Here is a 27,079-nt window from a genome sequence, read left to right on the forward strand (position 1 = left end):
TAGATTATTATTATTTTAGATTAGATTAGAAGTTTCGCCAAAAACACAAATTTGGGGTTTCTCTCCTCAACGTTGGGGTTTTTCTCTCTTCATCAATTCCGATCAATCTCTACTTCACCGATCAAGTTCTCTTCCAGGGAACGTTCCAGAATGAAGCGTGCGAGGAGCACAGGGGAGTCCAGCTCCTCTAGGGTTTCGCCGAGTCTCGAAGCAGGAGTCATCAAGAAACTCCGGTTAGAGAATTTCATGTGTCATTCAAATCACGAAACTGTGTTTGGAAATCACGTTAATGTCATCACTGGACAAAATGGAAGTATGTTCTCTTCTCTTTCCCTATTCATGTTCACGTTAGAGCTTTTTCTGTTTAGTTTTCCGTTATCAATAGCTTTTTACGGCTTATTGTTTGTTTGATTTTGCTATTTTTCTGTTTGATTGATGTCATATTGATGTACTGAGTTTTGATGATTTTGTTTAGCTAGCAATTCCTAGGGCATGTTTGGATGGAAAAAATTTTTAAGGAATGACTTGGTAGACGATCGGATAACGATAAATCATGCTTAAATCATTTATTTATTTTTTGGTCAAGTAGCTTAGTGGCTAAATTCACACACTTTAAATATGTAAAAGTTGGTAATCCGGGTTCGAGAACGCACCCAAACACACCAAATGTTTTTGTTTACACTTTATATAGTCCTTTATTACTATTACAGATACTCTAGTGTTAGCTTAGTCTAAGTAGGCCATACTTGTCTAGATTGACACTTGTCAGTTTGATTGTACCAAAAGTTGTTATAACAGGGCAACTGGTTGTTGGTATAAATGCAAACATTTGCAACCTCCGTGCCACAATGAATGACCCATTTGGAATAAAAAAATGTTCCAAAATGAATGATCAAATCAATTATTTTTTTCCAATCGTACACTTTAATTATTACTACTTTCATCACTCCCAATACATGATAATGACTACTTTGGTAAAACCACCATTCTCTCTTTCATTTATCAACTTTTTTTAATATGTGTGAAATGGTCAACCCAGTCGCTCATTGTGGGGCGGAGGGAGTAACTAACTTTCCATAGGTCAAAAAGTTGTTACATTTGAAAAATGAGAGACCTATCTTCACTTTCTATCATGGTATTAGATTGCTAGGTTCAGTGTATCTTTGCTTTCTATTAAGTACTACTAGTGTGTAACTATTAAGTGAGTTGATTAAAAGAATATGCTAAAATGAGACACACTGAATCAAGCAACCCTTGGAATAAGTGTTTTGCAACGGGCTTGTTTTTGACTTGTTGCGAGTTATGATCTTTTTAATTTTATTCAGGACAGTGTTTAGGATTTTCTTTGTAAAATTTGTTTTCTAATGAATCCATGTTGTTTGTTTGACTCTGACATTTCTAGGTGGTAAAAGTGCAATACTTACTGCATTGTGTGTTGCGTTTGGTTGTCGAGCTAAAGGGACTCAAAGAGCATCTACTTTGAAGGATTTCATCAAAACTGGGGCTAGGTAAACTTTCATAGATTTATATTATGGGCGAATGAGGATACCTTGTTTCCTTCTCACGTCCTATGCCAAGACTACTTGATACTGTTGTTTTTAAATTGTATGTAAGAAGGCAACACAATTTCTGGTAGAGTAGATAATCAAAACGACCAACATAATGTTTTTACATAGTTCTTTATTCTACTGTCTTTCTGTAGTAATGCTGTCATCCATGTTGAAATTCAAAATGAAGGAGAGGATGCTTTCAAGCCTGAAATGTACGGTGATGTTATCATTGTAGAACGTAGGATATCTGAATCCACAAGCTCTATCACATTGAAAGATCACCAAGGTGCGTAGACTGCAATTTTTTATGAGATATATGTCATTTGTTGGCCTATTGAAACAAAAGAAAAGTTGCAACGATATTTCTCTAGATTTAGCAATTCATTTGTGTGAGATATTTAGTATAAAATCCATCACTGTGTCTTCATTTGAAGCTTTTAGGATAGTTGGTTGGTTCATGATATCTTCAAAGCCTTTAGTGAAACAGCCTAGAGTTTCATATATGCTGCTTTTATTTTTCTATGAAAAAGATGAATTAGCACAAGGTAGGTTGTTTGTGCATTAAAGGAATCTTGTATGAGAGGATGTGTAGGCATATTTCCTATATGCTCTTAAAAGTAGCTTATATACCTAGATGCTCATATGGGTATATTTCCTTAAAGCCTCTAAGATTGTGCTATTACTAAGCTGCTTACCTAAATGCACACAACCACTGATGTGCCTTCGGTTGTCAAATTCTTGAGCTAGCTTATACAGTCCTAAGATTTTGCAACTCTCGGAGTCAAAATCAAGTTAACTTGCTTACAAATCATCTGTATAAATGTGGATTGACTCCCATAGATTTCTGAGTTCAAGGACAATGGAATGAGTCTACAACATAATGTTTTTCTTCTCTTAGGAATACTTAAAATGACAATGGTTTTGTGTTTTTGAGAAATAAAAAATGCGGCGACTGTATTATCAAGCTCAATGCGCAAAACATTAACCTCACAATTGTAGCACTTGACTCCATAGGTTGCATCTAACATTCCAACAAGACCTCGTTTGCCGTGGAGGCGGGGGTTATTTTAGATGCTGGGTTTGGGTCCAGTGTTTTTAAATAGTGACTTGAACGGTGCTATAGCACAATAGTTAGCTGACTTGAACAAATCACTATTGCTCTGCAATCTGCTGTTTAGTACAAAATATTGTCAAATTGCTGCTATAACATTGATATAAAGAAAAGGCATGGCAAGAGGTAATCATCTAGTGTCAATTTTACTTGGAACCTTAGAGGTTTTACTATGGGGTTACTGGGGGTTTCCTTTTGCAATACATCTATTTTCAATCAATAAAACAGTTTTTCCTCTTCTTAGTTTAAAGTTAGTTTCCTATTAATTTCATACAGTGTAAGGGCTCAGCACCTAAAATTTGGCCCATGCATTACGCTACCCTTCCTTGAACTTTCTGCCACCCAGGGATAAATAACCCCTGCGACTGGCAACTCAGCCTCTAACCATAAGTATCTGGTGACTAGTGACTGCTTTATGCTCATATTCTGTAGATCATGATTTCTCCCCGGTTTTCTACATTTCTATTCTCATTTTCTGTAGATCACGATTTCTCCCCGGTTTTCTACATTTCTATGCTCATCTTAGGTGAGAAATCCTTTATTTTTTGTGAACCACCTCCCAATTCTCTTCCCCTTTTGTCTTCGGTAATGTCCAAAATAATTTAGAATATCAATCATCATGCAATGTGCTACACTACAATCTCAGTTCCGGGGTCGGCTGAATGCCACTATTCAAGACTAATAACTAAGGTAGGAGGTTTGCAATGAATCCATTAATGAGGTGAACTGACCCTATCCTGATGAGCTAAAAGGTTGAAGCCTAATTTCACCGCAATTTTGAACCTTGTGATTTGTCAGTTCATCTATCAATTTTTATCTCGAATTGTTTCTTGATTTCCTTTCATATTTAGGGTTTGAATCTTGTATGAGATATGAAGGGGGTTAGTGTTCAACATTAAGTTTATATCAAATAATATTCAAAGTTATTATTATTTTCTCTATATCTTTTAACTAAACTCCCACAACTTCACAACAATAACAAAAATCAAGCCTTATCCCACTAAGTGAGGTTGGCTACATGGATCAAATGACACCATAATGTTCGATCATAGACCATATTTCTATCCAACTTGTTAAACTTGAGATCTTTCTTGATAGTTTCTTTATTAGTTTTTTTTAGGTCTCTCTCTACCTCTATTTGTTGATCTACTCTCCTTACAGCATAATCCACATGTCTTCTCTTTACATGTTCAAACCATCCAAGCCTATTTTCCACCATCTTATATTCTATATGTGCTACACCAACACCCTCTCTAATATTGCCCTTTCTAATAATATCTCGTATAGTTTTACCACACATCCAACACAACATCTTCATCTCTGCTACACTTAGTTTATTTTAGTGTTGGTTCCTTATCGCCCAACTTTCTGTAGTCCCACAACTTCAACAATATAAAAAATATTTTAGAATACTGGGCATCCCACAATTTGTAGTCCCGCTGTTCCAATTTCGGGGATGGCTGCTCTGCTCCATAATACAGGATGGACAACATAGCTCCGGGTACATGGCAAAGATTTGAGATTTAATTGGGCAAACAAACACTTGATATGTGGATTAGGAGTTTATGGTGAGTGATTATCAAGTTGAGTAGGTTTAAAGGGGTTCAAAATAGATATTTGCGGATCCTTGTAATTGGAGTTTAACATGTTGAATTTAACTTTGATTGATGGATTTCCTTATAACTCATGTTTCCCATCGTAATTTAATTGTTTTAATTTCTTGTGATTTGAATCGGAGAATTTGAAATTTAAAACAATTTATCTGTCTTATCCCTATGCAACACCACTTTTATTTTTCTCTAATATATATATTTTTTTATCAAACTCTATTCTTCTTTATTGATAAGAAGCCTACGTTGATCCCACTAAAATAGTCTATATTGATTGTAAAAATAGAAGTCTTTATCGATATTTTTTGATAGATATGTCTGTAAAATTCAATATAGTTTGTATTTCAAAATTAAATATTACCGAATTCACACCACCGTCAGAATGAGTTCAACAAAATGATTGTCAAGAAAGTTTTACACACATGTTCTATGAGTTTGATTGCAGGAAAGAAAGTTTTCAGTCGGAAAGCGGATCTTCAAGAAATCATTGAACATTTCAATGTAGGCTTTCTCTCATCTCTGACACTATTTTTGTAATTATTGAATTGTTGTTCTGCTCTGCTTCTCGCTAACTTCTGTAACATCGCAAACATTATTACTGTTTGCATGCTTGGTTTCTAATACTTCTTTATAAAGATGGATGATTTGAAGAACTACTTGACTCTTGACTAGTTCATAATTACTTCCTCCGTCCCACAATGAGTGACCCGGTCCACCATTTCACACAGATTAAGAAAAGTGGTTAAAAGTAAGAGAGAGAATAATATTTTTACTTTAATACCCTTATTATGTATTGGGAATGATGAAATTTTTATTCATTAGAGGGTAAAATTGAAAAAAGTGTATTGGAAATTGAAATGGGTCATTCATTTTGGGACATTATTTTATTCCAAATGGGTCACTCATTGTGGGACGGAGGGAGTACTAATTTTTGTCCCATAAAAAGTGATCAATAATTATTTTGAAAATTTGGGAAGGCCTCTGGTCTGTATGTATGATTAACACGCAAGGTTTTCTATCTCTTTGTTCACCTAATAACCAACAAATCTTTGGCAATGCCTTTTATTTCCATTCCAGTGGTTTTCTTTGTTCTTGCACCTATTGTTTAGTCTTTTACTCTTTTTGTTTTGCAGATTGATGTGGAGAATCCGTGCGTGATAATGAGTCAAGACAAAAGCAGAGAGTTTTTGCATTCTGGGAATAATAAAGATAAATTTAAGGTGATCTCTTCATGTTGGCGTTTTTTTGTTTTTGATAAAACTTCTTTAGAAGCTCTGCTAACACTTAGTTCAACAGTTCTTTTACAAGGCCACACTTCTTCAGCAAGTCAATGATCTTCTGGAAAGCATTTCCATTGAAATAACTACTGCACGTGGAATAGTTGAAGAATTAGAGACAGCAATAAAACCTATAGAGAAGGAGCTCAACGAACTGCAGGTTAAAATTAAAACGATGGAACACGTTGAACAAATTTCCATACAGGTTCAGCAGTTAAAAAAGAAACTTGCCTGGTCATGGGTTTATGACGCGGACAAGAAACTTGAGGAACAAAATGTAAAGATTGAAAAGCTGAAAAGCCGGGTTCCTACTTGTCAAGCTAAGATTGATAAACAACTGGTATGTATGCCTATATTATCGTTTCATAGTGAAGTTTTCATAGGTCAACTCAATGTGAAATTCTCTTTGTGGTTCAAGAATATCATATTACTTACTGTGCTCGTAACGCGATACAAAGACTCACATTGGGAATTTGCTAGGGTTTTGACAAGAACCGCCCAAGCTTGCTACGTTGGAAACTTACGTTGTTAGGTTTATAATGGCAAATTACTGTTAAATGCATGTCATGTGGGATATAATCAAAAGTATGCAGTGTACCTTATATTTGGGATAGAACTTTGTATATTACTTTATTTATTTCCTATGGTGCTCTACTCATAATCATTTAAAAGGAGTTTGCCTGTTTTTTTGGTTTTCTTTCTTATAAAGCATTCCTTTCCGCTCTCTTGTAAGTTTCGTTCTTTTCTAGACTAGTCAAAAACATAAAAAGTTAAAACGACCGTTACACTTTCCTTGCTGTAATAACAAGTTAATCATATTGATGTGAAAATTTGGTCAAACTTGTATGAATGTATGAGTTCTAAACTCCTTGGGTTTTCTGCTAAGCGAAAACAGCGTGTACTTTCAGCTTCTGTTTTAGTCAGATAGCGTCACCTCATAAGCTCAGTTCTGTTTTGAGGTGTGCCACGTCAGCTTGAACAGTTTTAATTGTTTAACTTGTTGAGCAAGTTTGTTACAGCTGGGTGTAGGTTAATCCCAGCTGTGTGCAGGATAAGCATACTATAAATGCTGTAATACCTGACGGTTTAAGTCAGTTTATAGAATATTCAAAGAAATACAAAGTTTCATTTCTCAGTTTTCTCTCTAACAAAACTTAATTATGATGATGCCGGTAGTATTAGTTCTTCACTAAAAGATCCACCTTTTTAATGATATCTTTGCTTGCATAAGCATTTTGAGCTTTGATCCAAGCCATTATGATTTACCTTCGTGCAGTATGTTTTATTTCCTTGAGTTCATTTACAACATATTTCATGGTAAGTTTTGAAGTGCACAATGTCCCATTTACTTTTGAGAAAATATTTTCCGGTTTCCTTTCATGTTCTTACTTTTAACAAAACTGCCATAGAAAATGAAAATAGAAAATGTTTTGTTAAATTAAATAGACCTAGGGTTGTGGTTGTGTCAACCTGGTGTTTTTACCTCAAGTATTGCCATCTTCACTAATTTAATCGTTTGTCATTTTATGATGCATCACTTTCATTATTACCCCAAGGTTAGTGGATGGAGGAGTTCCACGTCCAACCTGCATTGCTTTTGATCTTTTCAACTAATGTAAAGCATTATTCTGTGTTACTAAACAACAGTGCTATACAGCTTTCTGCTTATATTGTTATTACATGTGTCTGGCTTTAAGATGGTCACTGTTCATTTTTGCAATAGCTCCTTTATTTTATGTAGACTCAGCATATCTATCTGTTACTGCTATATTCACTCTTTTTTTGGCCAATATTTTATTCTGTAGAGTTAAATTGGACTCTTATTTCGTTGCAGCATCAGCTTGAAAAATTAAGTGAAAACTTTTCTGCAAAGAAAGCTGAAATTGCAAATATGATGACATCACAAGTAAAGCAAATGAAGGAAACTTTAAGTCACTCGATGTCCCTGGTATGTTGGAGGAGGTTTTACTCCTACCCCCCCTAGATGAAAATTTCATTTTACAATTTGGCAAAACTTTTCAATTACAGGCTTTACCGGTTTTTATTATATGTTTGTTTTCTCTTTTAACTTCCACCATATATATGTCATTTTATTTAATCTTTGTCAGGCTTACTTTTTTTAGTACCACGACTATTTTATTTGAATTAAACTAGTAATCCCAGAGAGAGAAAAGAAAATCTTATGGAGAGATCCAGGAATTAAGAAAGGAACCCAAAGTAGAAATATTTTCTCTAAAGCTGTGCATTCATTTTCTTAAAAGTTTAAAATTTATTTTTTCAATCCTCAATTTCTACTTTTTGATTGCTTAGCATGTGCCCTTAGGGCACAAGTTAATATGATCCTATAAGAAAATATCTTGATATTATGCTAGAGTATCATAGTTTATCTCATAGAATTAATTCTAATCTTCGAGTAACTTAGATTATCTCCTAAGATTAGTTTACATATTACTCATTTCTTATCATGATTTGTTTCCTGGTTCCCTTGTTTATTTTGGATCAGGAGTCTTATACCCCTATGAATAGGGGTTAGTGTTTAGAATGCTGTATCATCAAGTGATCAAGTTATTATAAAAATTATTACACCATTACCATACTCAGTCTTTTTATTTCTCTACGCTTTATTGTATATAAAACACATAACTTCAACAAGTTACACAATAGGGTTCTAATCTTAGAGTATCTTAGTTTGTCTCTTAGGATTAGCTTACGTGATACTTATTTCTTATCATGATTTGTTTCTTGGTTTGCAATTTATTTTGGACTAGGAGTATTATATTCCGATGAATAGGGGTTAGTGTTTAGTATACTGAATGAAGCAAGGATACTTCTAGGAGTAGGCGTGTCTAGGTGCCCGACACCCGTACGACATATGTCGCAAAAGTCAAACAAATGTCGGAAAAGTCAAACAAATGTCTTCAAAAAATAGTATTTTTTCTTTGCTCTTCAACACTCTTTGAATCGGTGTCCGACATCCGAATGATACTCATACAATACATGTCGGACAAATGAGACATGTGTTTCATTTTTTTTGTTTTGTTTTTTTCCTTTACTTAAACACACTTTATATATTTATCGGACAAATGTCACATATTTAAAAGGGTTAAACATGTATTGAATCAATGTTATTAATGAAGGATTAAATACATTCATTTTGATTAGAATATTTTTAACTCTTTTAATAATAGATGATTAAGTGAATGTCAAATGCGATCATATATGTAACGGTGTCCGTGTCCTATATTTTTGACATTATCAGTGTCGAAGTCTTGAGTCTTGTTGTGTGTTGGTGTCCGCGTCAGAGTCTGTGCTTCGTTGTACTATCGAGTGATCAAATTATTATAAAAGTTGTTACACCTTTACCCTAGTCATAGTCATTATTTCTCTTCTCCTAATTTTACATAAAATACACAACACAACTTCATCAAGTTACACATTGGAGTTAAATAATATTGAATACAAATATCACGAGTATCCTAGTTATTTGGGAACTAATTACGTTCTTTCCAACACTTTCACTTTCCCTGTATTATATATCTCATGTGCACCAAGCTTGTTATATAACTTATCCAACAACCTCTGTATTATATATCTCACGTGCACCAAGCTTGTTATATAACTTATCCAACAACCTCTCAGAGACTCTGAACACATCTTGGTTGTCATATAAACTGGCTAAGAGAGATAATGTTTCAAGATAAATTGGTCTATACTGAAATAATGATTTATCTTAATGCGTTTTTCTGTGTCTTGAAACATCTGATTTGAATTGATATGTAAAGCCACATTCTTTCTAATAATTTTCATTAGGGTTAAATATATTTTTAATTGTTAAAAAGATTTTTTATTCACTATCAGTCTCTTATATTTTTTTAAACAAAAAACAGACACTTCAAGCCCCTCCAACAGTCCCTATGAAAACCCAAATAGGGACTAAAAGTAAATAAAGTTTATTTAGGGCCAAAATTGGAAGGCCATGATTTTACAGGGACTAAACATATTTATTCCAGTTTTGTTATAGTGCTTTTGATTTTTATAACAAATATTAGTTGTTTTGGTTGCTAATGCATTGCCCTCTTCTAAAAAAAATTATGAAGGCAAAAAAAGAAGTATTTGAACTACAGCGAGACTGCAATCGCAAAACTAGTAGCATACAGAAGATGGTACAACAGCTCAAAAGGCTTGAACTACAAATGCAGGATACTCACGAGCAGCATTTGAAAAATACCCAGGTTCTATAAGTCCTTATTATGGTTCTTTTTTTTGCCTTTTTCCATGTCTCTGCTACTATTTTCTTTTTGATGATTTTACTTGGTTTTACAATTTTTTTTGCTTTTGTTTCCTCCACTTTTGTTGTCTTGTTTGAGGATTTCTTATCATCTTCAGTTTTCTATACTTATCTTTAACAACAATGCAGGCTGAAGAATCTGACATGGAGGAAAAACTGAAGCAGCTTCGAGATGAGTTTAATGATGCTAAGTCCAAATATGATAGGTTTTGATTTTATACGTGTGGCTTTTCATATCAGTGTTTAACTTGGATTTTAAGAAGTCCCATTTCCTAATATTACTTTTTTGTTCTAGGCTGAAAGAAGAAGAGGCTATGTTAATGAACAGCAAAAATGGGCAAACTGATGAAATCCGTAGAATTGATGTTAAGGTGTGATAACACTTTTGTTGTGTCATTGGTTTTTAAGCCAGGTTAATTTTTCATAAAGTCATTTAAGTTTCTAATTAGTTGATTAAAACATAATAAGATAAAACTAACATAATTGTTAGCTCTCTTGCCATAAGGCAAGACCCTACAAGCATTCTGTCATCCTCTCAGCATATTTTTGGCAGTAAGGATCATTTGCAAACGGCTAAAATATAGAGCACAAACTCAAATTAATTTTTAATAGAGTCCAAATTTGTAGGGAACAAAACATATTTAACCCAAAATTATAACACCCCCTTTTCATTCATAAGTAATAAGTGACAATATATACTGTGTAACTCTAAAGGGCTTTGTCTGTTTTGTCTTCCTTATACCTCATAAGTCTTAAACTATGCAAAGAATTGCTCTAAACTCTATAAACAAATCAACATATGGAACTATAATATTAAAGGCTACAACATTAATATATACCAATGCAGCAGCCTAAAAGTAGTTGTTTCCTGTTTCAGAATCTGAGAAAATATGTGTGGTCTCCCAACCGGCTGCAAGTAATTTAAATTGTGTTTTGGTGAAGTATCTTTTTTCTTTTGTAATGGAAAATCGTAGTTGTTAGTTTGTTTGTGGGAGAGTTGATCCCACAACCACTTCATCACTTCAACCCCTATGTCGTTCCCCCAAACTTCCAAGCCACCTTATCTCTCCCAAAATTTATTATCCAGGATTGTTAGTAAAGTTCACCAGTATGATTTGAGTGATTGCTCATAGTAAATTTTAATAGGCATTTATTTGTATTTTGAGCGAAGTTGAGGAAATTCACCTATGCAACATAAGCAATGTTAATTTGATGCGCTGTACGAGATGCTTTTGATGTTAAGCATTCTCTTGCATAGTTTAACTATAATATCCTTTTGAAAGCTCTTCTATTCTTTATAGGTTGTTTATTACTTAATATAATTTATTTGCTTTTGCTAGATCCAAGATCATGAAAAGAAGTATAATGAAATCATGCATAATATTCGCAATCTTAAAAACCAACAAAGCAACAAGGTATGCTAATCTTGTAGTTTTGGTTTTGGTTTTTATGTTTATTCATATTGCTTCGTTCCTTGACAAATCATGAAAATGCCTTGCATGCTGGCTGTGAGTGTTTATGATACTGTCAATCTTTTTGGAAGCAGATCACAGCTTTTGGAGGAAATAAAGTGATTAATCTGTTACGTATAATTGAGAGATATCATCAAAGGTTTAAGATGCCTCCTATTGGTCCAATTGGTGCCCATCTGGTAATATAGTTTGTGATGCTTTCATGTCATATTTAACACATTGCTTTCTATGTATATCTTTTCTTCACTCATTTTGATAGTTGAGGAGTTAAATGAAATGAAGTAATCTGTTTATGAATGAAAACACTAATATATTATAATCCTAATCTCATCGGTTGCCATTTTTTTCCAGTGAATTATATTTGAGATAAGATGGTTTTGCTTTCTACTTTTTTGTTACACACGACTATTTTTACTTGTTAGATGATAATATATAGAGGGCTCTATCCTGAAAATCGTTTATCTTTGTCTCTTTTCCTGGGCTGTTTGCTAAATTGTGTAAGAGTGTGGACTGCTTCTTGTTTACACTTACTTTTTGATCTATTGCCATTTCCAAGTTAAAATCACCTCTTACCATTATTTGGTATTGCTTTTTATGATTTAATTTAATAGAAGTTGCTAAATTTGATAGATAGGTGATTTGGTGTTAATTACTTCATTTCTTTATGGGGGTTATCATTATTTGGGACTGTTTTTATTTTTATTTTTTATGGTTTAACAGAAGTTGCGCAGTGGTAATAAATGGGCGGTTGCTGTTGAACATGCTATTGGGAGAATGCTCAATTCTTTTATAGTAACTGATCACAAGGATTTTCGTCTTTTGAAACAATGTGCAAAGGAAGCAAATTATGATCATCTTCAAATTATTATTTATGATTTTTCAACCCCAAGGTATATTGTTTGGTCTATATCTGTCTGCCTATCACCATACCCTTTTGTGTTATATGTCTCGTTTCTTTTTTATATCTTGTGTCTGGTTGTGATGAAATTGTTTTATTCTCTGATTAGATTGATGATACCAGAGCACATGCTTCCTAATACAAACCATCCATCAACTCTTTCCATCTTACAATGCGAGAATCACACTGTGGTTAATGTCTTAGTAGATCTGGTGATTGCTAAACTTATTGCTTATACTGCATTAGATATCCTTTTTCAAGCCTTTTTTAATACTTTATTAAAGACACATGAGCTTTTAGATATTTTGTTCATTTTTGTATTTGTTCTTTTTCCAATCTTTATCAAACAATGCTTTGGGGCTTGTATGAAGTTATTTTATTTTATTTTATTTTCTAGCCCATTATCAATCACTAGTAATATTAACTAATTTAAAATATTAATATTATTAATTTTATACTCAGTTCCATTTGTTCTTACTTCTTTCGTACATTTCTCTATAGCTGTTGCTTTATGGATATTTTTTCTTCGGTTGTACAAAATGTGGGGGAAGTCATAGAAGCCAAATTTTTGTGGCAATTTTTTTTTCTTTTTTGGTTGTATGTGAATGGAATATAATTCTCACTTCTTTAAGGGTAATTTTTTTTTTTTGGATCAAAAGCTCCTTTGAGATCACATGGTGTTTCTTTGGATGAAAAACTGGTTTTGGCTTGTACTTTAGGTGAAGCCCATGGTGTTTTTACCATGGGTTTGGTTCAGTGGAATCTGTAGAGTTTGGGTAGATTTGTTTCATTTATATATATATATATATATATATATATATATATATATATATATATATATATATATATATATATATATATATATATATATATATATATATATATAATTTTTTTTTTTTAGATAGGAATATTTCTAAGTTCCTAGTATTTTGTTACCATTTCTAATGTCTTTGTTGCTCTCTATAGGGAAATGTTGAGAGACAAGTGCTAGTTAGCGACTATAATACCGGGAAGGTTGTTGCCTTTGAAGAAAGGATCCAAAATCTGAAGGAGGTCTTCACTTTGGATGGTTGTAAAATGTAAGTCTATATTGGTTCGCTTTGCCTTCCAAGTTCCATGTGTCCTACATGTGCATCTATTGTAATTTTAAAATGTGATATTGTTATGGATTCATTGGTATGCCACACCTTAGATTGAAATACAAAGCTGATCTGAACATCTAAATATAAAGTAGACATAATAACTATCTTATGAAGTGGGAAAGAGCTCGGGGTTCCGGTTTCTATTGATTAATTTGTGTTGTTTTTGTGTTCATTCCTAGCAGTAGATTTCTTGCCATGGTCTTAGTTAGAATTATTGAAATGGGATAATTATGTACTTGGACAAATTAGGGTACTTGGACTAGTCAGTTGCTCTTCCTTGCCCCACATTTTTACTCACTTGACAGTGACAATACTGGAGCCTCATCTCCCAAACTCTTGGTTTGCTAGCTTTCTTGGGTGCTCTTTCTTTCTCTTCTTTTCTGAACCATGGCTGGTTGAGAACCTTCAAAGGCCGACCATCCTTTTATTTTACCAAATACCTAGTGCCCCACTCTCATTCGATAAGTTACATCGGAAACAACTATGATATATGAGCTTCTAACTTTTATTGAGGTCATGACCATGACAACCGTCTTACCATGAATTAATCGAAGTATTGCTCCTGACTGCCATTCACGCAAAGGAACTTGATAGTAACAAAGCATTTCATGTTGGCCTTGAATCAATTACTTGCAAAGCATCCATTGGTTCTTAACTAGATTTGGGTTGCCACACCATAAGCACCCTAGAATTACTGCCTATGGCGCCACCACGGTGGGCACGCCTTCTCACATACACACATCTTCATCTTCTGCTGTACTCAATAGTGTGGGTTAAAAACTTACTTTTACTGTGTATAATACTCTTTGGTGTGTAATATTTTCTGTTCGATTTTCCATTTCCATCATGTTGAAAATGCAATACCTGTCTGTATATGCATATGTAACCTCCTACTTCCTGCTGCTTTTGTTGATTCACTGCAAAAGGTTTTGTATGGGCTAGAGCCTCAAACTGGAAATTCCTAGTTATTAGATTTACATTTATTAGTTTTCCATCCATAACTTGGAACTGTGTTTTCTAATCTAAGTTATTTCTAGGTTCTCGCGAGGTCCAGTACAAACAACTCTTCCTCCAAATAAGAGGCAGCGATATGGTCGTCTAACTAGTTCTGTTGAAGCTGATATTGAGAAACTTAGTCATGATGCATCTAATGAGCAAAAATACGCAAATGACTATAAAAGGAATAAAAGAGAGGCAGAGGTCAAGCTTGCGGATCTCGACGAGAAGATGACTTCTGTAAAGGTGAAATATTATTTAGATTATAGACCATTGTTATGTGATTTATGTTTTTCAAAATTATCTTTCTAAAAGCATATAATATTGCTTTGATTGCTTAATTTTGTGCCAGCTTGGTCTATCTAATGTAAGTTGAATAATCAGTTAAAAACTATTAGATTGAAATATAACTTTTCTATATAGCTAATATTTGAGTTTTGTTTTCATAAAAAGAAGTGGCGAATTGAACCTAATTACTATCACAACAATAACATATAAAGCCTTTTTGGCTGTTAAGAAATGTGGTTGGCATGGTTGTCAAAATCGGGATCTCGATAAAGATCGTTAGGATATAAAAAAAGCGTAAATCGTAGGATCGTAACATGGATCGTAAGATCCCAACAAATGCACAAATTATAGAAATTACTAGAAAAAATTGCTTTAATATAAAATTATCATTAATTTAATCATCAATAGCCAAATATTTTATCCAAAAAAACGTAATAGAAGGTCATTTAAAACATTGCAAGTCCCAAAACCCTAAAATAAATGTGCACAACAGGCAGAGTTAATTATGGGTCAGTTTATGGACTGATTCCGATAGTTTAATGACCTGGTCGAAACGGGTCTAAAGCGGGTAAATACAAAAAATGAATTGTTGGGATCTCAAGATCCCACGATTTAAATATCTTTCTCTAGGAGTTCAAAGCTCCAGCCAAATCAAGATCTTTGGTGCCTCTTAAATCGGTGGCCTGTTGTCGGAGCGTAAGATCGTAAGATTTTGGGAGTTAGAGCGAGATCCCAACAACCATGGTGGTTGGGCCTAACTCAACCCTACAAAACCGGCTTGTAGGGTGAGGATTGCCCCCACTTATAAGGACATGTTCAGGCCATATATTGTCCGATGTGAGACTCTTAACACACCCCCTCACGCCCAGGACTAGACAACTGGAGCGTGGAAATAAATGGCGGGTGACCCGATAGCGGAAACCATAGAAGGTGGCCCACCGGATCTTAAATGAGGCTCTTGATACCATGTTAAGAGGTGTGGTTGGGCCTAACTCAACCCTACAAAACCGGCTAGTAGGGTGAGGATTGCCCCCACTTATAAGGACGTGTTCAGGCCATATATTATCCGATGTGAGACTCTTAACAGGCTCTATCTTGTCGTAACATGATTGTTAATGACAACTTTACTATGAGAGAATAACTTTAATGGAAGCCCGCGTGTCATCTCAAGTTCCTCGATAACTTTGTAAACCCACAATCCTTCACAAATTCCTAGAGACATCACCCTAAACTCAGCTTTTGCACTACTTCTTGCAACAACTCCTTGTTTCTTGCTTCTCCATGTCACAAGGTTTCTCCAGACATAGTCACAATACCCATATGTTGACTTTCTGTCTGTTATTGACCATGCCTAATTTGCAGCCCAATTTGCATAAGTAAAGCTCTAAACATTCCTTTCATTACTCTTCTTAAAAAAAAGACCCTCTCAGGGATTGGTCTTCTATCATCTCAAGATTCTATAGACTGCCTCAAGATGCTCCTCATAAAGAGAGTACATAAATTGACTCTCAAGGCAATATAAGGTCTAGTGTAAGACAAAGTTAGCTTCCCAACCAACCTTTGGTATCTTCCGGTGTTAACAAGAACACTTGCTTTCTCCCAAAGTTTTGCTTAAGGTCCATGTGGTGTCCGTTGGTTTAGAACCACTCATCCATGTTTCTTTCAATAGACCCATAATATATTCTTTGTTGTGAAACCACAATTCCTTTCTCTGATCGAGCAATGTCTATCTATACCTAGAAAGTATCTCAATTCTCAAGGCTCCTAAACCCTTAGTTTCAAAGTCTGTGGCTAGTTTCTCTGTTACCCTTCCCATTTCAATTGTATCATCCCCGACAAGGATAATATCATCAACATAGACACTTAGGGAAGCACATATTTCCCACAAGGGGAGAATTTTGTGAATAATGTGTGATTTGTTTGTCTTTGAATGTACCGTTGTTTCTTCATAGACCCAGTGAACTTTCAAACCATGTTCTAGGTGATTGCTTTAGGCCATAGTGAGATTTCATCAATTTACACACCTTTGGTCCAAATTTGTCTTCAAAACTAGGAGGACCAACCATGTATTCTTCATCTAGGCCACCATTGAGAAACTTCTTCAATTTACACACCTTTAATGTATCAACCAGGTATTCGTGGAAAGTACATGATCCGATCTTCTCACTTGTTTTCTTCATGAAATTTGTAAAAAAATAACTCTTGAGTGCCTCTGATTCTACAAATAGGAAAGCCTTCATGAATAAACCTCATGTTAATGTCTGCATAAAGCAAAAACCATGATTGCCACAAGTGTAATAAGAACATATATTGGGTTGACCTAAAAATCTAACTTATTTAAATCCTTTATGTTGTAAATGGTATGTTTCATGCATGACGAAAAGAATTGTTAATTTATTGCATTTCCATATATCCCATATTTGTTGATGTGTACCTCATGTTCCATTTTTCCCTCTTCTTTTAGAGACTTTGTACAAGTGCTGGAAGAACTTTAAGTTCTACGAAAATAGCTTTGGAGGAGAAAACAAAGGAACAAGCTGCTGAACGTAGCTCGACACCTTTGTCCTCAGTTGATGAGATTGTTGAAGAAATTTCAGTATGTTTTCTGTCATCTATTCTCTAACAACACATTACTTGTTATAAGCAGTTTTGTTAAGAATCAAAGGCTCACTGCACAAAATCATTCACTCAAAGTATTCTGCTTGTTTGTTTGGGGGTGCACTGCGGGGGCTTGTTGTTCTGGAATTCAACTCTTTGTATGCGTCTTTCTTTTTCCGTTCACTTCTGGTGGAAGGAGATAAGAATAAATAAAATGGAGGAGCTTCGAGCCAAAAAAACCCAACAACGTCACATTAAAGCCTTTGTTTATTTGTAATGTAACCAATTTCATTATATTGAATTTAAACTTGTAATTGAATTTAAACTTATAATTGAATCAAGAAATACGGACAAAGGAATAGTGTTAATTTGTGCATCTTCTTTTGAATTTCACTCAAATTGTAGAACCATGTGAAAATCTTAGTGAGTTTATACAAATCTTTGTTAGTTAAGTGAAAATTACAGTTATAAAGCTGGTAAATGTGGAGTTAAATCAAAATGAAACAAATAAATACACTGCTAGAATTCCAGTTTTGTCTAAAGCAAGCGTCTTGCTTCCCTGAGATTTGTTCCGACCTAATACTATTGGAAACCCGGTTGACTGGTCACTACTGCATAATTTGATATTTATTCAATCATAAAGTTTGATCAATTTTTTTTATTGTAATTGAATGCTAGGAAATAAACAAAAAAATAAAAGAAGAGCAGGAGTTGTTTGAAGCCCTTGAGCAGAGGAGGCTTGAAGCAGTGGGAAAAGCAAATGACCTTAATGTAAAATTTGACGAATTGTGTGGTATGAGGCATTACTAATTATTCCTTTTAGTATGCTCATTAGCAGTTCTGTTGATTCAACTGTAGAAATGTTGTAAGGTGCATAATCTTGTGTACCCTAATAATGTAGAATCAGCGAATAATGAACTTGCTTCGCTTGAGAAAGCTGAGAGTGAACTTATGGAGATTGAAAGGGAAATAGATTCAGCAAAAAAGGTATTTTTTTTCTTTATACTGGTGCGATGCTAACCCATCTGATAATTTCTATTATTAATTAAATAATTAATTTCTCTTTTAAAACTCACAGGCAAAAGATCATTATGATAATGTCATGAAAAACAAGGTCCTTCATGATATAAAGGTGGCAGAGGAACACTATCTGGAGTTTGCAGAAAGCCGCGAGGTGCCATTTTATTTATATTAGTCATAGTCATCTAAATTTGTAGATTAAATCATCAGTGCCACTTTTTTTGGTTGAAGGCAAGGCAAATAATCAAATTAGACTGATCATTGAACTGGTGTGGTTCAAGTCTCAAAGGTCTGATCGATGCAACACCAATAATAATAATTTTAATTTTTTAATATAATGTTAAAGGAAAAATAACATAATATTTATAACTTCACACCATTAAAAATTAAATCCCACTAAAAAATGTCACAAGTTAACTCAATAGCATACAAAATCACATTAAACCAAATTAAATCCGATAAGCATTCAATAATTGCACATACTATTAAACAAGTACTCCCCTAATAATGTTAATGTTCATATTTAATTAAAATTTTTTATAATATTTGTGAAGATACATTGTTCATTAGCTGCTGGTTTTTGGCCAGTTTCACGCAGGCCAAATCCTTTCCAATGAGTGACTCTTAACACACCCCTTCACTGCAGTTACTAGATTTAATAGGACCCGAGGGGTCTATGGAAGATTAGTTGGGAGAGGTGGTGTGTAGGTCTAAGAAACGAAGAAGTTTGGGAGTTTCAGATCTTTTAGGGTGGTTAATGTGAGTCTTTTAGCGAAGTGGAGGTGGAGGCTTTTGTCGAGCAAATTGGAGTTATCTTAAGAGGTTCTGCTGGTGCGCTGTGGCCAGAGTATCGTGGGTAATGTGGTTTTAGATGTGGAGGGGAAGATTCCCAATTCTTCGGTGTGGTGGAAAGATTTTAAGGGTAATTTGTTTTTGATCAGTCAAACATATTAGGTTTGAATAGTCTAAATAAATAGATTAGTGCTTGTACGATATTGATACTTGAAATATATTCAATTTTCACAATTGTGAGAGATTTAATGCACCAACTACTATTAAAAAGAAAAACAAATTAAATGAGGGCAAAAAGCCTCTTGTAATTAGGACCGGTGGGAGTATGTTTTAAGAGCATCCACGTCCATTATATCCATTTGGGTTCTTTAAATAGACCCCACTTAATTGTTTATATTATTACACACTTTTCAATTATCTAAACAACTCATCTACATTTTATAAATATCTATACAACTCTTCCATACTCTAAATATATCGAATAGCGTCTATTCCATACTTCACAACCGTTTTATTATGGACTGGCTACATAGACGTTGCTTTGTGTTTTAACCAATGCAGATAACTGTTGTAACTTATAAATCACAATTAAACAAATAGAATATTCTAGAATCTTGACAAGTAACAGAGTGTTCTCTTCCTGTAATTGACTTAGAATTACAGCTGTAAATAATCAGTTAGTTACAGATGTATTCCACCAAACTAAACGGAGATACACCACATAGAGAGAAAGAGAAAGTGAAATTAATTGTATTCTTAAATATTTAATAAATAAAAAACACTGCACTAAATCTATATTTAGAGAGTAAGTTTGTACTTTTTCCTACTCTGTTGCAGTTAGTAACTACTCTTAGCATGAGGTTTACTAGAGTTAGTTTGTGCTTTAACCAACACAGCTATCAGTTACTCCCTCCGTCTCATAAAAAATAAAATGTCTTATTTAAGCAATGCTCAGCTTTTAGAAAAATGATTAAATGTGTTGGTTTTAGTGAAAAAACTAATATAATTTACTAGAATATCCCGTATTAATTGTAGTTAATAGAGTAGTTGAATAAAATGAAAACTAATAAATAGGGGTATATAGTGAAAATAATAATAAATACTGCATTAGAATTGTAAATGGACAATTATGCTGAGACAGAGAAAAAGTGCAAATGAGACACTTTTTATGAGACGGAGGGAGTATTAACTTAAATAGAATATTCTAGGATCTAGATGATTAACATATACTTCGTCAGATGGATACTCAATCCTGCCCACCCCAAGAGCATAATTCCAAACATAACCTTATTGTTCTTTTAAAACCTGTGTAGAAGATATCAAAGGGTCGATAATTCTTAGGCATTATAAATCATTAACGGTATAGTAGTAACTACAGTTATTGATACTGACCTTGGTTGAAACTGCAGGTAAATGTTGAGAAGGCTTCCATAATTTGCTGTGAGAATGAACTTGCTACGATAGGTGGTTGTGATGGGAAAACCCCAGAGCAAATCAGTGCCCAATTAGAAAGTCTGAATCATACACTTAGGCGTGAGAGCCAAAGGCATGACACTAGACTATATTGTTTCACATTATCATAAGACTGCATGCTAGCAGCAGTTCTCTTTCTCTGTCACTCTCTCTCACCTACACGCACATACACACACTATTCACACATTAAATAATGCTTTTGTTAATTTTGTTTCCCTCTGTAGATACTCCGAATCTATTGATGATCTGAGGATGCTATATGCAAAAAAAGAGCGAAAGATTGCGAAAAGGCAGCAAGTTTACAGAGCCCTTCGACAGAAATTGAATGTATGTATTCTTTGGTTTTGTCATCTTATCACTGATACATTTTTTATGGATATTGTTAGATAGTAAAATTATTTATGCCCTTGCTCCCAAATCATATGTTGCTGTGATGGTTTGTTTTGTGGGTTTGCATACTGTGTAATCTTAACCTGAAGTCAAAAGGCTCCTGCTCGAAGCATTGTATTAGATATAAAATCATTAACATGCTTTTATGTGCTCACATAAAAATAAAAGCTTTTCATGTAGTTGGTTCAGGAATATTATATTCTTGTAGGATATTTGCTTCTAAAAATATTGTTTTGCAACCAAATATATTTCAAATAAATCGAGGTAATGCAAATTAATACCTTATCCATGCATGGACTTGGAACATGTTTAGATGTTCTATTCTGAAGTTGGAAATCTAGTTGAGTTATTATGATAATCTCTATTTATCACTAACTTTTGGAAGATTAGGATCCTTCTATGTCCACAATTGTATTTGAACTATGTTCCTCGTTGGACTTCTAACAATTCCTTTAAAGAATTATTATTATTATTATTAATTCCAAACTCATAAAGTTTCTTGTCCTAATTTTTGTTCTCTTATTTTGTAATCACTTAATAATCAGTTAATAATCACTTAATAATCTTATTTTGAGGCTGTCTAGTGTGTGTGTAGAGTGGGAAAATAATTTTCTGAATATTATTTCAAACATTAGAAGAGTACAATCACTATCCAAATACCATACCAACGACTACAATATTTAAGATCTTATTTACAATGTCTTAAACAATTTCTTTTGTTTAGGATGTGTCTTTACCATTTCTGGCCTCCACTGCCGTAGCTGCACCTGTTGTAATAAGCTTAGTAAACTTTAGCTTGAGAGGAATATTGGAATCAAATAATCAAATTCATCATTTTTAAAATTTCATTTAACAATTCATATCAGTTATCCATCTGTTCCTTTTTAAGGTTATTTACATATACCAAGAAAATAAGTAAAACTGCTTATTACCTTCGATGTAATTGTCTTTTTTCCAGTATCCTTAATAGTTTGTTGTGTCAATTCACTTATTTTTCTTTTAACTATAAATAGTTAAAGAGTATTACTGACAAAACAATGATTAATGTTGCTTTGAACTTTAATATGAGTAGAGGATAACATTTACTCATTTATTAAATATGCTTTTATAAATAGAGGAAGTTAAAATGAATAGAGGATGTAGCATTTAATCATTTATTAAATACTCTATTATAAATAGAGGTGTGGATTGATTTAGACACAATCACAAATTCAACATTTTTTTTAGATGATTTTGTTGTTTATTGAAGGCTTGCCAAAGTGCTTTGAAGTTTCGAATGAGAAAGTTTCAAGCAAATGCATCTAATCTCAAGCATCAGCTTTCTTGGAAGTAAGAATCCTTTCACATGTACCTTTTTAGTTTCTATGTTTTCTCTCTTAGAATGTGTGGGTTGAACCTAACTCATCCCTACAAAACCGGTTTGTAAGGTTAGGTTTGCCCCAAACTTTATAAACACTAAACATGCCACTCTTTAAGCAGTGTGAGACTAAATCCATTCTTTCAAATCCGAGACAATATTGGTGTTGGAGGCATGTGAGACTACATCCGTTCAAATCCAACCCAATATAGGTGTTGGAGGTCGTAATGAAGGCAAAACAAATGCCGCAATTAGACGACAAGGGGTGGATTGCAAACAACAACCAAGTCTTATTCCACTAAGTGACGTCAGCTATATGGGTCAAATTCTACCATATAAGAGGAGGTTTGAACCATGGACCCTTGGTTGGATAGGACCACTAGCATGGCGGACTGAGCCAAACCGTCGTTCAAACCTTTATCAGAGCCTGGTTTCGATCCAAAGACCTATGGGTTATGGGCCCACTACGCTTCTGCTTCGCTAAACTCCAACACACCCTCTTACGCGGCCTCAATGAGCCTGAAACGTGGACGGTGCAGGAAGACCAACAAGTGATCCTAGGATAGGCTAATACCATCTTACAATTTGTGAGTTGTATCCAACTCATCCCTACAAAACTGACTTGTAAGGTGAGGACTACCCAAACTTTATAAATATTACATAGGCCATATCTCTAAGCAATGTGAGATGAAACCCACTCCAAGTCCAACACGATGCAATTAAGACAAGGCAAATGCCACAATTAGGCGACTAGGGACATACTGCATTAAATGCGAAAATTCCAACATTTTCCATTGTGAAGAGGAATATATTTTTCGCTTAACATGAACTTATTTAAATTATCTTCATGATCAGATTTAATGGCCATTTGAAAAAAAAGGGGATTAGTGGAGTTATCAAAGTTGATTATGAGCAGATGACCTTGTCGATTGAGGTAAATATTGTATTCTTTTGCTATAGGTATTCCCTTTTCAATTTACTTTCCTGTGCTTTGCCTTATACAAGTTTTTATGGTAACAAGATACAAATTGGTGAAGTGTTTCTTGTATTTCATTTCAGGCGTGTGACCTGAAATGCTTACTTATTTTAATTTGTTTATTTTGTTTTCAGGTACAGATGCCCCAAGATGCATCAAACAAAGCTGTTCGAGACACACGGGGGCTTTCAGGTTTGTCTGATTCATAATGATTGTGTATTAAGTTAGACATTAAATATCTCTAAATATTACTTTACTTTTATGTTATTTATTCTATAACTTTCTCACCTTTTGTTGTGTGTGCATTTATTTATTTATTTATTTGTTTGTTTTCTGATAATTAGGTGGAGAGCGGTCTTTTTCAACTTTGTGCTTTGCATTAGCCCTTCATGAAATGACAGAGTCCCCATTTAGAGCAATGGATGAATTTGATGTCTTTATGGTATGGCTGTTTTCTTCTGATAATTCACCATTGTTATTTTGCCCGTGTACTCTAAATAAATAGTAACTACTGTTTTTGCTTATTTCTTGAAGTTTATAGGCATCTTTTGTTTGGAATTAAGCATCAACTATACAAAGTTCTAAAATCTATTTATTAACAAGCTTTATATACTATGGAACATGGTTGTCGGGATCTAGCTCTAACTCCCAAAATCTTACGATCTTACGCTCCAGCAACCGGCCACCGATTTAAGTGCCACAAAGATCTTTAATTTGGCTGGAGCTTTGAACTCCTAGAGAAAGATCTTTAAATCGTGGGATCTTGAGTTCCCAACGATCCATTATTTGTTTTTACCCGCTTTAGACCTGTTTCGACCAGGTCATTAAACAATTGGGATCGGCCCATAAACTGACCCATAATTAACCCCGACTATTATGCACACATATTGTAGGGTTTTGGGACTTGCAATGTTTTAAATGACCGTCTATTATGTTTTTTTGTATAAAATATTTGATATTAATGATTAAATGAATGAGAATTTTATTTTAAAGTAATTTTTTCTAGTTATTTTTATAATTTTGTCTATTTTTGGGATCTTACGATCCGTGTTACGATCCTACGCTTTACGCTTTTTCTATACCCTAACGATCTTTATCGAGATCCCGATTTTAACAACCATGCTATGGAACTGGGTTTGATATTCAGGATGCAGTAAGCCGAAAAATTAGCATGGATACTCTGGTTGATTTTGCTGTTGCACAAGGGTCCCAGTGGATATTGATCACCCCACATGATACTAGGTATTGGTTTCAATAACAGACATGATTATTTCGTGAAGTGTTTTTTTTTACAATACATGATCTTGACTGTCATTTTTGTGTTTGCATGTGCAGCTTGGTGAAAGCAGGGAACAGGGTAAAGAAGATGCAAATGGCAGCTCCCCGTTCTTGATCACCTGTGATTTTCTCTATTTATGAAAATCTTCATTTTTTTGTTCTTCATCTACAACTTTATCTGCGTTTCATCATGCTACATATATATAATTATATATTTTATTTTTAATTGTGTTTTGTTGGCGAGAGCATGTTGAAGCAAACATGCATTTTAAATCATATTTTTAATTAATGTAAATAGTTAAAATAATTTCCAAATTATGCCTTTTCCATGTCCCTTTTAAGCACTTTCCTCATCTTTGATTGGTGGAAAAATCTGTAGTTTAAACACTATTTTAGTCTCAAGTTTGCATTTCTTGCGTGCGATTTTGATCCATAATGTTTTTGCTTTAGTCAAACCAGTCAATGTATTTCTCATTTAGCAAATTGTCTTGATAATTTTTGGCATGAATTATTCATTTTTTTTATATAAAAACATCTTAATCTTTTAAGTAACTAGGTTAAATGTCATATTTAAAAATATAAAATTTTATTGGAAACTAGTATTATAGGTATTGGATTGAAAGCCATTGGGCTGAAAGGAGTTTGCTATTGGATCCAATGAAAAGAGGGAATTTCTTTTCCCACTCTTAACATCTTTGAATATTCAAAATTGTCCTCGGGTGTTTTCTGAGTTTTTCTTTTATTTTTTTTTTGTCAAAAATTGATTTGGAGATGCATTTGTGAAATTTTTATGGTGTGTATTTGAAGATGCATCTTCTAAAATTCTACCGAGTGCATTTTAAGTTATTTAAACAATATTATTTTGGATATGCATTTTAAAAACTTCTATGCATGCATCTTGAACATAAACATTATTATAAGTTTGTATCTTTTTGAAGCCAAAGTCAATTTAATTTGACTAATACTGCCATAATTTGATTCAAACATTATAATTTAATTTAAATAATTTAATAAACACGCACATTATAGAACAAATTAATGTATTAATTAAAAAAAATTATCATGTTATTACAAACATTGTTCTTAAAGTTTGGAAAATAATACTAAAACATCCTAAATACAAAAAAACATAATTATACTAAATCCTAACCCCTGGGTCTCCCCTTCTACTAGTAACCTAAAGCATTATGTGCATGGTAAGAATGACATGTGCTAGGGCAATTGTATCATCACAACCTCTCTTGTCTACCCACACTCTATGACTTCATACGCAAGTCATATAATATTTTAAGTTAGCCTAAGAGAATGTTCAGGAGCGTCTGATGTCATTGACAAGGTGTACACACTATAGAACAAAGTCATGTAACCTTCCACATAAGACCACTGATTTATGGTTGACATTCGATACTCCTTTGGTATCAGATGACTCTTGTAATATGCCCGTATGTCATCAAGATGTCTGCGGACGATGCTGTCATCAATATACACACTTTTGCATGGAGAATACATGCAAGCACGTGGCCAATCTTCGGTATACCCTACCACACGATCAAACCCGTGTATGTGGTAAAAGTGGGATATGATCCATCCCTAAAAATGAATAAGAAAAAATATATTAGTAACAAGTGTAAAAAATAATGCTTTTAAAATCATTAGTAGCTATGAAAATTACTGTCAATAGGGTGAAAGAGCCTGCTATTTGCCTTGTTGTTCAAAGATAATTTTCACTTAACTTGGAATACATGTATTCTAAACAGGCAGTCCCCAATTCCACTTGTGAATGGCCAACAAGTCGATGAAGTACAAAAGATATGCCACATCGACGTAGGTTGCACTTTTGTCCATAAACATGGACGTGTCAACCGAGAATAGGAGGAAACACCTCAAAGCACACTCTTAGTGTTAGGTAACCTGAAGATCATCGCCGTCGCCATCATCGGCCAACTCCAAGTAGTCTTCATATAACTTCTTCAAGTATGAAAATTTTGCATGAGCACATCTGGTGCTCTCACATTGCATCAGGGCATCAATTAGGCCATCTTCCAAATAAATGACCATCATCTCTTGGGATTCATCACGTGTGATCTTGTAATGATCAAGTAACTTCCCCTAATGGGAAGGTAGGGGTGTTCTCGGTGCGGTTTGGGCGATTTTGACGTAAAAAATCATCCGAACCGCAAGAGGAAAAAGTGTGCGGTTCGGTTGACTTTTAGAAATAAAATTGAACCAAACTAATGCGGTTTGGATTGGTTCGGTTGGTTCGTTTTTTTTTTTTTACAAAAATTTATTGAGCTATATATACACATATGGATGACAACATAACTTTGTATTTAGACATTTATGCGTTATCAAATAAAAACAAAATTCATCATATTTGGATAACAACTTTTTATTTAATATACAAAAATAATATTAGATAAAATTGGAATGAAAAACATAAAATAGTAGCATAAAATAATATTAAAAACATTATAATGAAATGGAAAAAAAGAGGAGATGAAATATTAGAGAAGATGAAAAAGAAAGAGAAGAAGAGATGCGATTAGATAAGAAGAGGAACATT

General features: G+C 33.9%; 1 protein-coding gene across 1 annotated transcript; it reads left to right on the forward strand.

Annotated features, from left to right (window-relative positions):
- On the forward strand, positions 1–24,840 carry LOC131640575 (structural maintenance of chromosomes protein 6A-like). Its single transcript, XM_058910964.1, has 28 exons — positions 1–313; positions 1,403–1,508; positions 1,703–1,836; positions 4,717–4,772; positions 5,405–5,491; positions 5,568–5,888; positions 7,383–7,496; positions 9,646–9,780; positions 9,966–10,042; positions 10,132–10,207; positions 11,177–11,251; positions 11,383–11,487; positions 12,029–12,198; positions 12,316–12,418; positions 13,173–13,285; positions 14,386–14,590; positions 17,097–17,228; positions 17,909–18,023; positions 18,132–18,217; positions 18,309–18,404; positions 20,452–20,588; positions 20,740–20,842; positions 22,155–22,234; positions 23,118–23,196; positions 23,373–23,430; positions 23,583–23,680; positions 24,386–24,480; positions 24,574–24,840. Exons 1-28 carry the CDS (start codon positions 151–153, stop codon positions 24,629–24,631), a joined length of 3,177 nt encoding a protein of 1,058 aa, XP_058766947.1. The 5' UTR covers positions 1–150; the 3' UTR covers positions 24,632–24,840.
- Positions 24,841–27,079: the final 2,239 nt, after the last annotated feature.

This window comes from Vicia villosa, unplaced genomic scaffold (assembly GCF_029867415.1).
Source record: "Vicia villosa cultivar HV-30 ecotype Madison, WI unplaced genomic scaffold, Vvil1.0 ctg.003202F_1_1, whole genome shotgun sequence".
In the NCBI taxonomy this organism is placed as follows: Eukaryota; Viridiplantae; Streptophyta; class Magnoliopsida; order Fabales; family Fabaceae; genus Vicia; species Vicia villosa.

Coding starts and splice junctions, on each gene's coding strand:
- LOC131640575 (XM_058910964.1), top strand. CDS start 151: ATGAAGCGTGCGAGGAGCACAGGGGAGTCCAGCTCCTCTAGGGTTTCG. Junction 5,889..7,382: donor CTAAGATTGATAAACAACTG/GTATGTATGCCT, acceptor ATTTCGTTGCAG/CATCAGCTTGAAAAATTAAG. Junction 11,252..11,382: donor AAAACCAACAAAGCAACAAG/GTATGCTAATCT, acceptor TTTTGGAAGCAG/ATCACAGCTTTTGGAGGAAA.